The sequence below is a fragment of the Saimiri boliviensis genome, chromosome 2 (genome assembly GCF_048565385.1).
Source record: "Saimiri boliviensis isolate mSaiBol1 chromosome 2, mSaiBol1.pri, whole genome shotgun sequence".
NCBI classification, from domain to species: Eukaryota; Metazoa; Chordata; class Mammalia; order Primates; family Cebidae; genus Saimiri; species Saimiri boliviensis.
In genome coordinates this window covers 6,394,641-6,412,874 of record NC_133450.1, presented here as the reverse complement: position 1 = coordinate 6,412,874, position 18,234 = coordinate 6,394,641, and the positions used below count along the sequence as shown (strand labels likewise).

Here is an 18,234-nt window from a genome sequence, read left to right as displayed (position 1 = left end):
ATCGTATCTGCTGACACAAGCAGATCACACATCTGCATTAAAATTTTTATGTCATCATCTGTGGGTTCTTCAAATAGGTTATAGGATTTACTTACAGATATATATATACACACGCAAAGTGTTAAACACTGTAGTTGCATCCCAAAGGGCCTAATACTGACTAATACTGACTATCTGACTCTCAACAGTGATTCCTAGGAAGCTACAAATCTGAGTTTGGATCTGCCTCTGGGAATATCAGAAGACACCACAGGGGGAAAATGTAGACCTGGGCTCAAAGAATGGAGCAGTATTTATTTCCAGAACCTAGCAAGGAATTACTGTTTCTTCTCTGACACATTCTTCTTAGGATGGGGAAATGGATCAGGGCAAAAGAAAAGAAAGATGGAAAATTCAGCAAACGTTTCTCCAAATACATATCACAAGCTAGGTATTCTGTTTTATGTAAAGGATTAGGTACTGGCTGGGAGCAGTGCCTCACATTTGTAATCCCAGCACTATGGGAGGCTGAGACGGGCAGATCACAGGCTCAGGAGTTCGAGAACAGCCTGACCAACATGGTGAAACCCCGTCTCTACTAAAAATACAAAAATTAGATGGGCATGGTGGCAGGCACCTGTAATCCCAGCTACCTTGGAGGCTGAGGCAGGAGAATCGCTTGAACCTGGAAGTGCAGGTTGCAGTGACCTAAGACGGCACCACTGCACTCCAGCCTGGGTGACAGAGCAAGACAACATCTCAAAAAAAAAAAAAAAAGGATTAGGTATTAACATCAGGAGGTAAGAAGTAGGGAGGTAAGGACACACATGGAACAGGACCATGTGAGTGGTATCAGCAGTTAAAGAGACAGAATTCAGGGAAGAGGGGATAGAAAAGGTAAGTCCAGGTAATCAAGAAGGTGGGGGTGGGGCTATCACAAGGCTTTAGGGAGCACTTACTTGGGGATGGGTGAAAAGATGCTGAGGCCAGCTCGGAACTTCTTGATAGTACCACTTGCCTTGAACCAACTGTGCCGCTTCTCCTGCTGGGTTTTCAAGAAATCGTTGCTCAGATGTTTCCATTGTTGGGATGTAAACATACCCAGGATCCTGAGGGATCAAAGAGAACAAGCTTAGGCAAGATGAGGCAGGGTCAAGAAATAAGGACTAAGAGAGGTAAATAATCTAAAATTCAGACCCAGGGACTGCAAAGCTAGTTGTAGTAGGGGAATGTGTATCTGAAGACCCCTTAAAATGACCTTAGTATATTAAAAAAAAAAACTGTCCCAGAGTACCCCTTTACCCTAGAGGGTACCTAGCCTAATGGACCAGAAAAATTCTGAGATGCTTTGCCTTTAGAGGGAGATTTCAAAGGCGAGCCTTCAAAGGCTGCAAACCTTGAAATCTATTGCCAGAATGACTAAACTGTTGACAGTTAAACAGAAGTAGTAGGATGGAGGTGAGTACCACTATGTTCCCTGTGAATCATGATGAAAGGGACTAGGGATACAAGGGGTACTGACATTGTTACGTGAAAAATTATATCCCCAAATTTATGGTTTCCAATTTGAGATGTGCCCTTAGCTAGATTTGTCAATCGTTTCACTTGTCCTCGATCAGTTCTCTCCAGCATTACTCTCAGATATTGTTCTAAATCCTTATTACCTGCTTTTAAGTTACTAACTTCATCTACAACCACTAACTTCTCTTCCTTCTTAAGCCATCAACTAATCCATTTATATTCCCACCCTACCTCAATCCCTCCATTTTCTGGAGGTAAAGTGACCGTTCTGCCTAAGATCAACCCCTCGATTTGTGCTCTAGATCTCAGCCCTGACATGCCTTTTTAGGGACCTTGCTGTGTCAATCATTCCCCTTTCCTGTCAGTTCCTTTCCCAAAGTCTCCAAAAATGTCAACTTTCTGCACCTCAGTCTAGTTAACCTCTCCTTGTTCCCTTCCCAACTCCACCCACATTTCTCAATCCACACTCAATGTTTCTATGTTACTTGCCAACCACTCACCTCTCACCTTTCTATATGCTGGTTCCTACCTTTACCACTAAAATTGTTCTCATTCTCATGCTAAATCCAATGGAAACTCCCAGGTTCTTCTCATACCTTCTCTGGCATCTGGACCTCCTTGCAAAACCTGCCCTCCTTTGTCTTCTGTGCCACTATTCTCTTCCTATTCTACTCTGACCTACCTGCAATGTTTCTTCTTCCTCTGCCTACCCTGCTGGTTTCTTTGAAATTCTGAGTGTTTAAGGGTATTTCGTCCTTGATCCGATCTTCTTTTCCCTCTAACATGCCCTCTTTTGGCAATCTCATATTCACCGGCTGTAATTTCTTCCCACAAACTGATGCCTAGCTTCAACCCTAACCTTTCCTGTAAGGAGCAAATTAACATTTCAGATTAAGCATCTCCACCTGCATATCTGAAAGTTACCTTTAAAAAAACATGTCAAAATGGAACTAATTATCTATCCTCATCCAACAAACCTGCTCCCTTCTCATATATCTATTTACATTGGTGGTATCACAATTTACCCAGACATCTAGGCTGGAAACCTAAAAGTTTTTTCCACTATTCTTTGGCCCTTATGACTATATTCAACATATCTAAATCAGTCTTCAAGTCTTATTGATTTTATACCTCACAAATCTTCCTAATCTGCCTTTCATCTCCATTCTCATCTACAATCACACTTTAGCTCAGGCCTTTAGCATCTCATGTCTCAACTTTTACAAAAGCACCCTACTACACCTGTTCTGGTCTCTTGTCTCATCCCTCCTACCCATTTTGTACAATGCTACCAGAATGTTTTTTTCTTTTTTTTTTTTTTTTTGAGACGGAGTTTCGCTCTTGTTACCCAGGCTGGAGTGCAATGGCGCCATCTCGGCTCACTGCAACCTCCGCCTCCTGGGTTCAGGCAATTCTCCTGCCTCAGCCTCCTGAGTAGCTGGGATTACAGGCACGCGCCACCATGCACAGCTGATTTTTTGTATTTTTAGTAGAGACGGGGTTTCACCATGTTGACCAGGATGGTCTCGATCTCTTGACCTCGTGATCCACCCGCCTTGGCCTCCCAAAGTGCTGGGATTACAGGCTTGAGCCACCGCGCCCGGCCCAGAATGTTTTTTTCTAAACATGAATCTGACCACGTTGTTTCGTCGCCTAAACCCTTCGATGTTCACACTGCCTACAGGATAAATGCCCAAGATCCTCTCTAACTTGAACCCTTCCCTATTCTCTGGCTTTGGCTCCTATAATCCCCCGCTTGCATTTTACCAGCAATATTTAACTATCTGGAGCTCCCTACACACATGTTGCTTTATATGACTAAGCCCCTGTAAATGTTATTCACCCTCAGAGTCTGTCTACACGGACAACTCTTATCCATCCTCGAAAATTATTAATCATTGGCTGGGTGCGGTGACTCACAACTGTAATCCCAGCACTTTGGGAGGCTGAGGTGGGTGAATCACTTGAGGCCAGGAGTTCGAGACCAGCCTGGCCAACATGGAGAAACGCTGTCTCTACTAAAAATATAAAAATTAGCAGGTGTGGTGGTGGGCGCCTGTAATTCCAGCTACTTAGGAGGCTGAGGCATGAGAATCACTTGAACCCAGGAGGCAGAGGCTGCAGAGAGCCAAGATTGTGCCACCGCACTCCAGCCTGGGTGACAGCAAGACTCTGTCTCAAAAAAAAAAAAAAAAAAACAAAAAAACAAAAAAACCACCAGGCGCAGTGGCTCAAGCCTGTAATCCCAGCGCTTTGGGAGGTGGAGGCGGGTGGATCACGAGGTCAAGAGATCAAGACCATCCTGGTCAACATGGTGAAACCCTGTCTCTACTAAAAATACAAAAATTAGCTGGGCATGGTGGCGCGTGCCGGTAGACCCAGCTACTCGGGAGGCTGAGGCAGAAGAATCACCTGAACCCAGGAGGCGGAGGTTGCGGTGAGCTGAGATTGCACCATTGCACTCCAGCCTGGGTAACAAGAGCAAAACTCCATCTCAAAAAAAAAAAAAGAAAAAGAAAAAGAAAATTATTAATCATCACCCTTTCACCAGACTGAATCACTCTTCTGTGTCCTTTCTAAACCTAACATGTTCACCTGTATCAGAACATGTATCCACTGAACTCTATTTGAAACTTCACTGAGAGTGGAAAATATGCTTCATTTCTCTTTGTATACCAAATACTCATCTTAATACTCAACACATCAATAAGCTAAAATTGTCTGAACTCCGAGAGACTTACTCTGAAGAAACCATGAGAAGAAATATAAATAGTATGACTCTGATTTCAGGGTAGTAAAAATGCTAAAGAGTGATAAGCCTCTTTTATCGCCAGAAAGTCTCAAGTTCTGACACCCAAGAACCACACACTCTCTCTCCACAACCTTAAATCTGGCTCCTTAAATTTATTTTAGCTTTGCCTGGGCATATTTCGGAAAGACATTTTTGGAAGGAGGCATTCCATCCAAGGCTCTGCCTGTCCATCCATGTATTTCCATCTCTCTTTCCTTCCTTCACATGTCTATGACCAGAAAAGACCAAAGTTCTTACTTTTTCAACTGAAGACCTAGCCCAAATCCTTCCTTATTTGATGGCTGGAAAACCTCAATTGATGGTTCTGCAAAGAGAAGAGAAGGCTCCTATGAAGTACATATCTCTATCTTCCTGCAGTCCAAAGTCACAGTTCAGTGGAATAACTTCTGTAGATTCTAAAGAGTGTAGCTGCAGGGTACTCTAAACAGTAATGGTGGAAGAAAAAAAACATCCGAGATTCTAGAAGCTGTCATATGAATCTGAAATATCCTCTGCAGGATGCTGAGAAGAGGAGGAGAAAGAAATTTTATCTTGGAACCAGAAAAAACAATGTCATTAGCCAAGAAGGCCTTTAGGGAATGGTTATCAGGTGACAGGGGATGAAGACACCAATTACAGGGGACTAAAAAGCCCCTACCCATGGCCTGCAGATTGAGCCCAAGGGCTTTGTTACTAATTTCTTTTTATCGCAGTTAACTTAGGACTTTGGATTACAGCACACTCAGAGCTCCCACTTTCCCAAAGCCATTGCCTTTACCTGGTCCATCTAGGTACTGGGAGAGAGAAAATCGCAGCCTCAACACAATAGGTTCTGTCCGGAGGACCTTCCAGGCTGTAGAGACTTCCTCCTAAAAGAAGAAGGGAAATAGTTTCCAGTTTAAGCAACATAGAGGAATGGACCTAAAATTTCCCCTATATGACACACACATGCATCATCACAGTACACACCACTGTCTGCTGATGGTCTAGGAAAGACAGAGATGAAGAATATGTGCTCCAAATACAGCACTCAGGAACAAGACTCCTGGCCTACATGACAAATTCCACAGTCCAGCTAGACATGTTGTTGGCAGGTACTAGCCCCACTTACATCGAGGAAGCTGATGTTGATGTGGAGGTCAATGTCCACGTCATCAATAGTTCCATATTCTCTACAGAGATACAGGTGACCACAGGTGAGACTCATTAAGGGAGAAAGAAGGGAATAGAAACTGAGGTGGAAGGAGAACTGAGACTTCGGACAGGGGAAAGGAAAGGGTGGACGAGAGTTTGTACCTAGGGTCTTAGCTACAGCCTTACATCACTTATATGATCAAGACCTTCTCCAGACCAAAAGCATTTCTTACCTGAAAGGTGATACTACTGGCCCAGAGGGGTCTAGGATAAGAGAGAATTCCTAAGAAAAATGGCCTTACTTCTCTACTATCGGCCAAGCTCATTTATCCTGAGCATTTTCTATCATTGAGTTCATAATTTATCCCACTATCACACCATAAAAAGAAAAACCTGCTCACAGTGTGCAGCCAGGGCTGGGTGTGGGGCACAAAAAAATAAAATAAAATAAACCTCTAGCCTTTTAACACTTCAGAAAGAAGCGACTTGTTCCCCAGCCATCCCTGAAGCAGAGTCCCACCTGATAGATACAGAGTTCTCACTGTAGATCTCCTTCACGGCTTCAATATCTGCATCAAGCTGTGGGTGTCGATACAGGTCAGCTGCACAGCTCCCCTGAGATAGCAGCAAAGATGATGGTGGAGAGAGATGGAAAAGGACAAGGGAAAGAGAGAGATGATAATAAAAAGAATATGAAGAGACCAGGAACAGGAGAAATCAGACAGCAGTATAGGGAAAGTGAAAGCCACTTGTGAGGAGGTTCTTACTGGTGACCCCAGCAAGGGATTTCATTAACAGAAGTCTTCATTCCATCATTACTTTAAAAAGGTTCAACAGACCAAATGTAGGCTTTTGCTTGAGGAGTTCACTTCCTTAAAGCCCCAGCTTTTCCTCTCAGACCTTGACCCGGATACCTTCTATGACAACTCAATACAAGTTGAAGAGTTACAGGTTTCCTAAGGTTGTTTCTATGTGAAGAGCATTCTGAGAGTCAGAGTATTTCTGCTCAGGACTGTGCCCTCAGTAGTCATGGCATTAAACAATCGCTGGCAAAGTAATCTTTTAAGATGTGGCCCTAATGAATGAAACTACTCCCACTGGCTAGTGTGGGAAGAGTCAGAAAATAATTACGTCTTAATTAGGAACATATGGGTAGTCCCCACATACAAAGGATGTAGTTTACTCTGGAACAGGTATGACTCCCAAGAAAGAGCAAGGACATGGGATCAGCTCTGACAAGACCATGCTCAGACCACACCAACATTATATCCTCATCTCATCTGTACTCCAGAACCTCTTTCACTCCTGATGTATCCAAAGAGAAGCACACATCTAGACCATCCAACATGGGGGTCTTGGGAGATGTAACCTCACCTGAACTCCATAGAGAAATTCCTCTGATTCATTATCTCCCTCCGAGTCGTCATCATTCCAGAACTGGCCTTTGATGTCCTAGTGACAAGAAATAAGGATATCATGCTTTGTTAGGTTCCCTCTTATCCCATGGAAGGGCGTGGGATGATATGATGGGAAACAGATTCCTATAAAGATCAGGAAAAGATAAAGTAACTGAAGCCCCAATCCCTTTACACCTTTCATCTCACCCTTTGGGAGAGTCTCAGTCTCTTCCTGATATGAGCATATCCATAGACTAGCTCTGACTTAGTGGGAGAGAGGAAAACATCTAGGGAATTTTGGCCTTCTGAAGTCTCAGCATGATGATTAAGAGGTTCTGGTAGCCGGCAGGAGAAACATACAGATGACTTCAATGTCAAGGTTGACTCCTAAGCACACCTGAGTTCCAGTACAAGCTGGCCTCTTCCAGGATCATCACCTAACACAGTTCCCACGCACACCTATGCTCTCCTGTCTCATTACTCTCCATCCTTTAAAGTACGTAACTCTCTCCGTCCTCCCCAAGAAAACCCAACTTCACAAACACACCAAATAATACCGCCCCTTCCCTTTCCTTTCACTTCAAATAGCCACTCTATCTTCCAAAAAGGTAGAAGGAAAATACCAACAAAGGGTGAGAGCTGCACTTTGTCTCCTGTGCCCTTTGAACAATCAGTTGGAGGTGGGCAGTTGGTTCTCACCATTGGGTCAGTGGGTCACACACACTTTCAGGTCAGTGCTAGGCAGCACCCCTCCATACCACCAGCCGAACCAAGGCCAACGAGATGGGCATTTAGGAGACGACAAAGGGAGACAAGGGAGGGCGTGATGTCGGAGGCAACTGGAGATCTGGTGCGGACGGCAGGCTCTGCTTTTGTGGTGGTAACAAGTCACCGTCCTGTGGAAAGTAGATAACAATGGGTTTCATCGCCGGGCGCGGTGGCTCAAGTCTGTAATCCCAGCACTTTGGGAGGCCGAGGCGGGTGGATCACGAGGTCAAGAGATCGAGACCATCCTGGTTAACATGGTGAAACCCCGTCTCTACTAAAAATACAAAAAATGAGCTGGGCATGGTGGCGTGTGCCTGTAATCCCAGCTACTCAGGAGGCTGGGGCAGGAGAGTTGCCTGAGCCCAGAAGGCGGAGGTTGCGGTGAGCTGAGATCACGCCATTGCACTCCAGCCTGGGTAACAAGAGCGAAACTCTGTCTCAAAAAATAAAAATAAAAATAAAAATAATGGGTTTCATCACCATTTAGTAGCTGGGTGGTTATGAATACACTTTTTTTTTTTTTTGAGATGGCGTTTCATTCTTGACCAGGCTGGAGTGCAATGGTGTGATCTCGGCTCGCTGCAACCTCCGCCTCCCGGGTTCAAGTGATTCTCCTGCCTCAGCCTCCAGAGTAGCTGGGATTACAGGCACCTGCCACCACACCCAACTAATTTTTGTATTTTTAGTAAAGATGGGGTTTCACCATGTTGGCCAGGCTGGACTCAAACTCCTGACCTCATGATCCACCCACCTCGACCTCCCCAAGTGCTAGGAATACGGTGTGAACCACCACACCCAGCCATGAATACACTTTTGTTACACATACAGAAACTTGCATATAAAAAGACATGCTTGCATGCATACACACACACACTTGCACATGCAGTTATTTACAGATAATGAACTATATATAAGATACTGCTATTCCATTGGAACTGGAGAGCTGAAATCAGAGCAAGACCCTGCTCTAGCTCATAACAACTCCTAAAGCCAAAAGTGATGGTGGCAGGATAAGATGCTTACGTTTACCTATCAGTTAATTCTTCAGAGTACCAACTCACACCAGAGTTAAGATTCAGAACTGGATTCTTTCTAGACTCTTTATCCTTAGTTATTTTTCTATACTGAGCCATTATCTCTCTTTAAACATCAGTAGTACTGGCTATTACATCGCAATCATAGCTAACTTAAAAAGTCCTCAATGGCCAGGCACAGTGGCTCATGCCTATAATCCCAGCACTTTGGGAGGCCAAGGCTGGTAGAATCACCTGAGGTCAGGTGACCAGCCTGGCCAACAGGGCGAAACCCCATCTCTCATTATTTTAAAAATACCAAAAAAATTAGCTGGTCATGGTGGTGGGCGCCTGCAATCCCAGCTACTTGGGAGGCTGAGGCAGGAGAATTGCTTGAACCCAGGAGGTGGAGATTGCAGTGAGCCGAGGCTGCACCATTGCACTCCAGCCTGGGCAGCAAGAGCAAAAACTCCACCTCAAAAATAAAAAGTCCTCAACAACACTTAACATCCTCTGGCAGCTATGATCTCAGTTGTCATTGCCAAAATAATGCCCTAGAGTCATCTTGGAACCTGCTTCCCAAATAAAAATGCAATAATTATCCCAAAAAATGCTTACGAAAACACTTAATCCAGAGCCCTTTCATATACAGTTCCCTGCTCGCTTCTAATCCTGCAGACTCCTAATCCTATACTAGCAACTTTTAGCCCCAATAAAACCTCCACATATGGCAGAAAAACAAAACAAAACAAAACAAAAACTTCATCTGCTAAATTATTAAGGCTTATAATGGCTGAAGACGGCAAAGCTACCCTAGCTAAAAAAGCTTTTTGTTGATCTAGAAGATTAGCAAGTCACTAGCTTTGCAGGTATCTCAGTTTAACCTACTTTAACTTCAAAACAGAGGTGTTCTTGGTCTCTAATACAGTTCTTTTTTTTTCCTGATGAAGTTTCACTGTCACCAAGGCTGGCATGCAATGGTGTGATCTCAGCTCACTACAATCTCCAACTCCCAGGTTCAAGCGACCCTCTGGTCTCAGCCTCCCAAGTAGCTGGGATTACAGGCGCCCGCCAACACACCCGGCTAATTTTTGTATTTTTAGTAGAGACGGAGTTTCGTTATGTTGGCAAGGCTGGTCTCAAACTCCTGACCTCAGGTGATCCGCCGCCTCAGCCTCCCAAAATTTTGGGATTACAGGTATGCGCCACCATGCCTGATCAGTCTCTAATACAGTTCTACTGAATGTCAGGTTTCCAGATCAGTGATTCTCTGATTGTGGCTGGTGAACCTGCAGCATCAGTATCATCTAAGAACTCGTTAGAAATGCAAATTCTCAGACTCCTCCAAAGACCTATTGAATTAGATATTCCAGAAATGGCTGGGTACTGTGGCTTACGCCTGTAATCCTAGCACTTTGGGAGGCCAAGGCAGGCGAATCACTTGAGGTCAGGAGCTGGAGACCAGCTTGGCCAACATGGTAAAACCCTGTCTCTACTAAAAATACAAAAATAAACTGGGCATGATGGCAAGTGCCTGTAATCCCAGCTAGTCAGGAGGCTGAGGCAGGAGAATCACTTGACCCCAGGTGGCGGAGGTTGCAGTGAGCTGAGACCATGCCATCGCACTCCAGCCTGGGAGACAACAGCGAAATTCCTTTTCAAAAAAAAAGAAATTCCAGAAATGGGACCCAGTAATCTGTGTTTTAACACACCCTCCAAGTTACTCTGACACATAAAATTTGAGAACCACTGTTCTACTTCTAGATCCTTGTGTGATGTAAGGACCTGTGGTCCATTCCTTAGATACCATCTTAAGTCTGATAACTGAGCCAGGATGGGGACAGAAGGCACAATGCCAGAGCAGAGTCAGCACAGGAGTCTTCTAGCTGATAGTGTTGCTCAGAAACATGCAAAAGGAAACTGTAACTGAAGTTCTCAGAAATGGAATGACCTGATCATTGAGATTTGCTTTTAAATACTATAGCAAACAGCAAAATATTGATTACTGATGAAGCTAAGTGACATGTATGAGGGTCTTTTGGTAATCCCTACCTCCCTACTTTTGTGTAAAGTTGAAAGTTTCCAAATAAGAAGTTTTTAAAAAAAATTAGAAGCTATTCAGAGTCAACTCTAAATGTTAACAGGAAGATTAATCAAGACTCCACAACTGCCTCATTGCTGTTCTTCAAACTCATCAAGCACATTGCCACCCTTTGTCCCTGCTGTGCCCCTTTCTTGGAATGCTTTCCACCCAGACATCCACATGGCTTGCTCCTTCACTCTTTCAGATCTCTGCTCAAAGGCCACCTTGACCATCCCATTTATTAAAATAGCAACACCCCAACACCCACATACTAGCACTCTCTAACCCCCTTCCCAGCTTTAGTTTTTTCCACTTACCACATTCTAACATATACAATGTTTATGAGAACGTAACCTCTGGTGGCAGAGGCTTTGACTGTTTTCAGTTTATATTCTCAGTCCCTTAACACGTTTCTTGAATGAGTGAATGAATGAATGAATCCTCTGCTGGATGCTTAAGTCACATGAAAGGTATATACAATAGCCTAAATGTTTCTACACATAGACAAAAATCACACAAAATTGATTTTAAAAAGCAAAACTTCATTCACCTTCAAGAGCAGCTGAGAACCAGAATGTGAAGATCCGGGGCGAGGTTTGCGAGATTTGCAAATCAACAGTCAAGTGCTGATCTGGGTGATCACAGAGGAGTAAAGAGGGAGGCACTAAATCTCCAGCCTGGGTTGTCTTGGGGTGAGTGACAGGATGATGGCAGCGTTAGGCCAGAAGTGCCAACTTTTCACGGTTTTTGTCGTTGCAGAAGTCAGAAAAATTTAGCCTCTTTCCAAGGGCTGTTGCTGCTTGGTTTCTGCTGCTATCACAAGGAGAAAAAGGTAGTTAAGAGGGAGCTGCTTCTTGTTCAAGGAAGAGACAGTTCAGAGACCACCAGCTTTTTCAAACCAGGCTACTTTAGTGAAAAAGACTTGGTCTCCCTACTCTCAATGCCCTTTCCTCTGGAGAGGTGCAAAGTGGATTTAAAAGGTGAAGCATTGGAAAAGGAAGCTGGTGCGTCCTGGAATTTACGGGATCATAAGCACTTTTTTAAAAATAAGCAGGAAAAGTGGCCTGATTCAAAGCTTTCATGTTATGCATAGAATACTTAGACCTACAGAGGTCGAGCAACTTAAGGTTAGGAGCACAGAAGGACCGGGGCGTAAAGACATTGGACAGGTCCTAATTACATCTAATCTTCACGTGATGTGGTTATAATTAATTAGGTTGTTAATGAATTAAGCAAGAAAGAGCCATCTGATTTATCTAAATGAGGTAAAGAATGGGACCTTTCAAAAGAAATTGGGCCAAAAATAGACTACATGATGCGTGTCCAGAGAAGGTGGTAAACTCAGCAGCTAATATAGAACACTATGAATTTCCATGGGAATAAGACAAAGGTAAATGAGCCTCAAGCCTGGATCACAAAGGTCTTTCTCCTAGGTCCATGGGCGCTTCCCTAGGTGTGACAACTTTCCATCTAGCCAAAGCAGCTTCAGAAGTCAACCTTTAGATTCTGGGTTGCGCTTCCGGCTTTGTGGTCCTGGAAGCGGAGGTTACTCCGCTCCATCCCATGTGCTCCCTTCTCAGGACTAGGCCACTAAACAAAGACTGCTGGGAAGAACCACGAAGGGGCGATTCCGGCAAGTCAGCGCTATCTCGGGCGTGCCGCAGGGAGAGAGGACAAGGCTGCCCCCGAAAATACTCTCCGGTCCCCGTGCTTCCAGGACAGGCCCCGAGGCCGCTCCCGGGGAAGCACTTACAGCTGTTCTCCGGGGTTTCCCTGGAGACCCCAAAGACACCCAACACCTGCCTCCCCAGGGAAGACGCTCTGTGCCCGATCTGTGCCGCCCGGCCGCTGCGCCCGAGCGAAGCCTGTCCGGCCTAGGAGGGCCCCTCAGAAGCTCCCGGTCCAAACCCCTCACTTCGTCCACCCCTGCGGAGGCGGGGCGGGCCCCGCACCCTTCCCGCGGCGCGGCCGCACCGCCCCGTGCCCGTGGAGGCGGCCCCACAGGCCGAGTACTCACGGCGACCCCGGGCCGCGCGCGGGCGCGGCCGCCGCCGACGGGACGAGCGGCCCGGGACGCCCCGCGGGGGCGGAGCGGGGGGCCAAGGGGCGGGGGCCGGGCCTGGCGGGCGAGGTCGCGCACCCCACGCCTCGTCGTTCCGTCACGGGCGCGCTCAGCCACTCTGCGCACACTCGCGCCGTGACACCATGGCACGTGGCCCGCTCCTGACCAACAGACTGGCGGCCTGCTGCTGGGCGCGCCTCTGCTGCCGACGCCAGCCCTGGGACGCCTGCGCGACGGTGGCTGGCCGGGAGCGGGTGCGGGGCCGGGGGTGGCGCCTGCGCCGTGGGTAGGGGAGGAGGTGGAGAAGGAAGAGGGACTCCGAGGGCTTGTGGAGAGCCTTCCAGGAGAGAATGCTTGCATTTGGCGCCCCGTGTGGTTGGGAGGAATGAGCAGGGGGGCGGGGGCAACACGGTTTGCTTGCAGGCTGGGAGGGAGTCCCCTTGCTGGAGGCTCCGGCCGACAGATGAGAGATCGAATGGGAAGTCCTGAGGCCCTGATGACTGCAGGTTTCTCTGGTTCGCTAATGGAAGTCAAACACCTCCAGCTTTTAAAAATCCTTACATTTGGCTGGGCGCGGTTGCTCACACCTCTAATTCCAGCACTTTGGGAGGTCGAGGCCTGCAGATGACCTGAAGTCAGGGGTTCGAGACCAGCCTGGCCAACATGGCGAAACCCCATCTCTACTAAAAATACAAAAGTTAGCCGGGCGTGGTGGCAGGTGCCTGTAATCACAGCTACTTGGGAGGCCGAGGCAGGAGAATCGCTTGAAGCCGGAGGCAGAGGTTGCAGTGAGCTGAGATGGCACCACTGAACGCCAGCCTGGAAGATAAAGACTCAGTCTCAAAGGAAAGAGGGGTGGGGGGGAGAGGGAGGGAGGGGAAAAAAGGAAGAAAAGAAAGAAGAGACTCAGTCTCAAACAAATAAATATGGAGAGAGACTCAGTCTCAAATAAATACATAAAATAAAATAAAATTCTTTTTTTTTTAATTTTTTTTTTCTTTTTAGTGGGAAGAAGGATGGAAAGGGAGGAGGGTTGGGGAGTAGTGGGGAGAAGAGATAGGGGTCAGAGGGACGTGAAAGGGAGGAGAGATGAAGAGGAGGAAGAAGAGATGAAGAAGGAGGAGGGATTGGAAGAAGGAGGAGAAGGAGGAAGGGCTGGGGAGAGAGTCAATAAAATTCTTATATTTAACTCATTTGCTCTCCTGGTAGCTGCAGCCTGATGGAAAGCACCCTGGCCTTCTAGTCAGTCTGGGTCTGAAGCTTGGGTTCGTTCAGCACTTATGAATAGTGCAGTCTTAAAGACTTTCACTTTTTGAGTCTGATTTCTCCTCTTTGAAGTGGACACAGTAATACATGTTTCATGGAGCCATTGTGGTGAGGATGAACTGAGATAGTATCAGGTTGAACTGTATGAAATTGCTATTTTTGTAGTTTATAAACAGTCAAATACCTTCAATTTCATCCGATTCCAACTAATCCATGTTAAAGTAAGCAGCAGAGTACCTGGGACTAGGAAGCAGTCGGTACATGGAAACTGTAATTGTGGTTATTAACCCTAGACACGAATGGACCTCCATTCTTATCAGTCTTGGGGCTTCCGCATGCCGCTCTTTTCCATCAGCACTAATGGGAAAAGGCTTATCCTGGACCTGCTCTGCTTCCTCACTCCCTCTTTGTAGCTGGACACAGCACACACAAAGGTGGCTTTGGCCTTGAGTGATAGAAACGTGTCATGTCTATCCCTCCTAAGCTGTCCTCAGAAGTTTCCCAGTGAACTTTTTGTTGTTGCTGCTGTTGATTTACATTCGCACATTCTCAGCCTCTCCTTTCTAACTCCTTTCCCTTTTGATGTCCACCCCTGCTCACTTTGCCACTCAGCCTGGGCCACAACACTGTGTCAGTATTAGTTTGTTACGCCTATTGCTTATAGTAACTGAAAAGCGTGAGGGATCAACATAGCCTCGGTTTCAATATAGCCTTGGTTTCAGAGTGCAGAAGTTCAGAGTAGTAAGGGAAGGAGTTGGGCCTGCTCTCTAAAACAACTCACCATCAAGGGGCCCATAACAGCTTTTGAGAGCCATGTGTGTCTGGGAGTGTTTAAACGTGAGCACTGTGCCCACGTTGAGTGACAAGTCGAACTCTGATATTCAATCCCCTTTCGGATTCCCCCTTCCCAGCGTATCACCAGCTCTTGTATTCATCATGAATCTCAACCACCTCAGAGTTTATCAGTATCTTCCAGGCTTCACCTCTTTTCCTACCCAGTCCAGATCTTTGGTCAGTCATTTCAATCACATTTTTGTTAATATGTTTGCACTTACTCTGTAAAAATCACACTCCTGGATCATGCCAGCTATCTACCTTCTCTAGTCTCCCATCCTAAACCAGGATAAAAGAAATCACCCAAACCGGCACACTTGAACTTGTGAGTGGACAGCGTTTTAGGTTAGTCTAGCCCATGAACCGTATTCTGTGGGAATTATAGTTTCCACACCCACATTGTGTATCCACAGTCCCCAGGGCCATGTTTGTCTTGTGTGACCCCTAGCACTCTAGCTGCAGTTTATTGAACTGAAAGTGGATTCCTGATCTAAGCTGTGTGAAGCAGATGTTCTCGCCTAAAAAACTGGGATTAGAGCTGAGAGATTATGGTTCTAACTGGACCGGTTTCGTAAGCAAAAGAGACATAGACTCAGGAGCTATGGCACATCCACCTACTATGATGAAGGAGAAAAGGAAAAAGACCATCTGGGGACTCAGAATGAAGCATGGAGAGGCAGAGACCAGAAGTGGTGAGACTGCTGTCTGCTTCCTGTCAGCTTCCCAGGCCCCTCTGCCTGCCTTCTCCTTCCTTCCTCCTTCCCTCCCTCCCTTCGTTCCTTCCTGTCTTTTCTTGTCTTTTGAGACAGGGTCTTACTCTATCAATCAGGCTGGAGTGCAGTGCTGTGATCATTGCCTACTGCAGCCTCCAAGGCTCAAGCATGTGCTAACTTAGCTGGCTAACTAAAAAAATTATTTTGTGTGGAGATAGGGTCTCCCTATGTTGCCCAGGCTGATCTCGAACTCCTGGGCTCAAGCAGTCCTCCATCTTGGTCTCCCGAAGTGCTGGTATTACAGGTGTGAGCCACCACGCCTGGCCCTGGCACTTCCTGAGGCCTTTTGATCTTGGGGGACTAGGAGTCACTTTTCATCTAAAATAAATGGCTTAAGCTAACTTAATGTGCACTTTGTACAGTGCTCCTACAAATTCACTGTCTCCTCAGCAGAACCCTCAATGTACACAGTAACCCTTCCAAATGTCAGCCTCTCCCACCATCCCCAATTCTGCTTCACAGAAAAAAAAAAAAAGACTATGGGTACCAGCTACGTGGGTGGCTGAGGCAGGAGGATTTCTGGAGCCCAGTAGTTCAAGCCCACGGTGAGCTATGGTTATGCCACTGCACTCCAGCCTCAGCAATGGAGCGAGACTTCCCATCTCTTTAGTAAAAAAAGGCCGTGGGGGAACTGCCTCAATTTTCTGATCCCTTCAAACATTGGAATCTCTCCCATCCTTTCTATTTCAGAAGTGGAGAGGTCTCTCTTCAAATACAAAGTTAATCCTTTCACCATGCTCTGTATTTCATTCCTTTTTGCCTCTTCAGGAAATTTACTCCTTCACTTACCTCTCTCTTTCATTTATATGCAACTTTTTCCTCTCCCCTACTCTTTGATCTTGGTATATAAACTTGATCAACTGGCCCAACCTTAAAATGAAACTCTAATTTGAATCCCATATGCCACGCTACTGATTTTTCTTACCTTCAACCAAGCTTCTAGGAGTAGTCTATACTCTCCCTGTCCACTGCCTTGTCTTCAACTGTTCCTTCAATCTGGTGTCATCTGACCTCTCCCCAAAATTTCTACAGAAAATTCTTTCACGAAAGTGACAGATGACTTACAAATGGACAAATCCATTGGAAATGTTCAGGCTTAATTTATGACACACAATGTCAATGACACACAGTGTCACTTGGCATTGTCAATCATCCTGCCCCTACAATTGACTGCACAGTGTCATCTGGCACTGTTCATCATTCTGACCCTGCAACCCTTTCCTCTGTTGGCTCTTATGGGTTATACTCATCCCGTTTCTTCCTACACCTTTTATGGCTCCTTCACAGTATCCTTATCATACTCCCTTTCCATCATTCCCTACTTAAGTACGGAAGCCGTTCAGCCCACACCCATTTCTCCTCCTTTTGCTCTTCCCGGTGGCCTCCATGGCCACTTGAAGGAGATCTTGGTAATTTGGGGTTGCCCAGAAACGGAATCTTCTTCTTATGTTACAAGTCTTGGAAGTAAGCAGAGCCCATCTTTCATGGCAGATACTGAAAAGGTTGGATCTGTACTTTCCCAAGCTCTTGAGCTAAGACAGAGGCATGTGACATAGGCCTGGCCAAGCATCATCCAGAAATGTAGATTCTGGAGTAAGTGATTCAGAGAAATAGTGGCAACGGTGACAGGAGGGCAGGGTCAGCTTTACCCCATGCCCAGGGACTCTCGTGGTGTGGGTACTGGTGGCGGTGACATCCCTTGTCCAATAATGATGACAGCAGCAGTGGTTTTGAGGGGCTGGTTCTGGCATCTGAATTTGGCCTGTGCTCTGGTGGACTGGCCTCTCATTGTTCCTGTCTGTTTTCCAAGCTTGGGTCTCCTGCCTGGCAATCCTGTGACCCACCTAGTGCCCTAAACAAATGGCTCTTTTTAAATCCGCCTGCGTGACACACAGTTACAGACTGGAACTCCCAAATCTGTATTCCCATCCTGTACTTCCTGAGTTTCAGGTTGCCTTTGGACAAGTTGTCTTTGGGACAACTCCACTTGGCTATTACATAGGCAAACATCTTCTCACTGTGTTTCTTTCATGTTCCTAGCTTAGTAAATCTCACCTGTGGCTTATTCAGCCTGAACCCTGAGAAGAAAGCATCTTAAACTTCTCCCATCCTTATTTAAAAAGAACCAATTTCACCTTATAAACATCCTAAATTTTACATCTTAATCCTTCCCCCTCCCCCTCCCCCTCCCCCTCCCCCTCCCCCTCCCCCTCCCCCTCCCCTTCTCACTCCCCTTCCCCCTCCCCTTCTCCCTCCCCCTCCCCCTCCCCTTCTTCCTTCTTCCTTCTTCTTTCTTCTTTCTTCTTTTTTTTTTTCTTTTCAGACTCTGGCCTTCTGCCCTCTAGCTGCCTAAAAGCACTGAGACTCAGAAGGCAGAACAGGCCACAAGCCTGGGTCTGGCTTTTCCCAAGGGATTTTTTTTTTTTTTTTAGATGGAGTCTTGCTCTGTCACCCAGGCTGGAGTGCAACGGCGTGTTCTCAGCTCACTGCAACTTCTCCCAGGTTCAAGCAATTCTCCTGCCTCAGCCTCCTGAGTACCTGGGATTACAGGCACCTGCCACCACCCCAGCTAATTTTTGTATTTTTAGTAGAGACGGGGTTTCACCATGTTGG

The 18,234-nt window shown here is 46.2% G+C and overlaps 1 protein-coding gene across 16 annotated transcripts in view; it reads right to left on the bottom strand.

The window, feature by feature from the left end:
* PARP6 (poly(ADP-ribose) polymerase family member 6) overlaps positions 1-12,842 on the bottom strand; it is a 34,566-nt gene extending 21,724 nt beyond the window's left edge. For 4 of the 16 annotated variants that reach the window (XR_005579338.2, XM_039468898.2, XM_039468899.2 and 1 more), the window contains exons 1-9: positions 12,704-12,816; positions 11,237-11,499; positions 7,522-7,718; positions 6,800-6,877; positions 5,946-6,040; positions 5,403-5,463; positions 5,070-5,160; positions 4,550-4,616; positions 939-1,088 (exon numbers count right to left, since the gene is read on the bottom strand). Coding sequence is in view for 14 of the 16 variants with exons in the window: in XM_039468898.2 (XP_039324832.1) it covers positions 939-1,088; positions 4,550-4,616; positions 5,070-5,160; positions 5,403-5,463; positions 5,946-6,040; positions 6,800-6,877; positions 7,522-7,524 (545 nt within the window). In the remaining 2 variants the exon portion in view is untranslated. The other 12 variants (XM_074392704.1, XM_074392705.1, XM_039468897.2 and 9 more) reach the window with 11 other exon arrangements.
* Between the last annotated feature and the right edge of the window lie 5,392 nt (positions 12,843-18,234).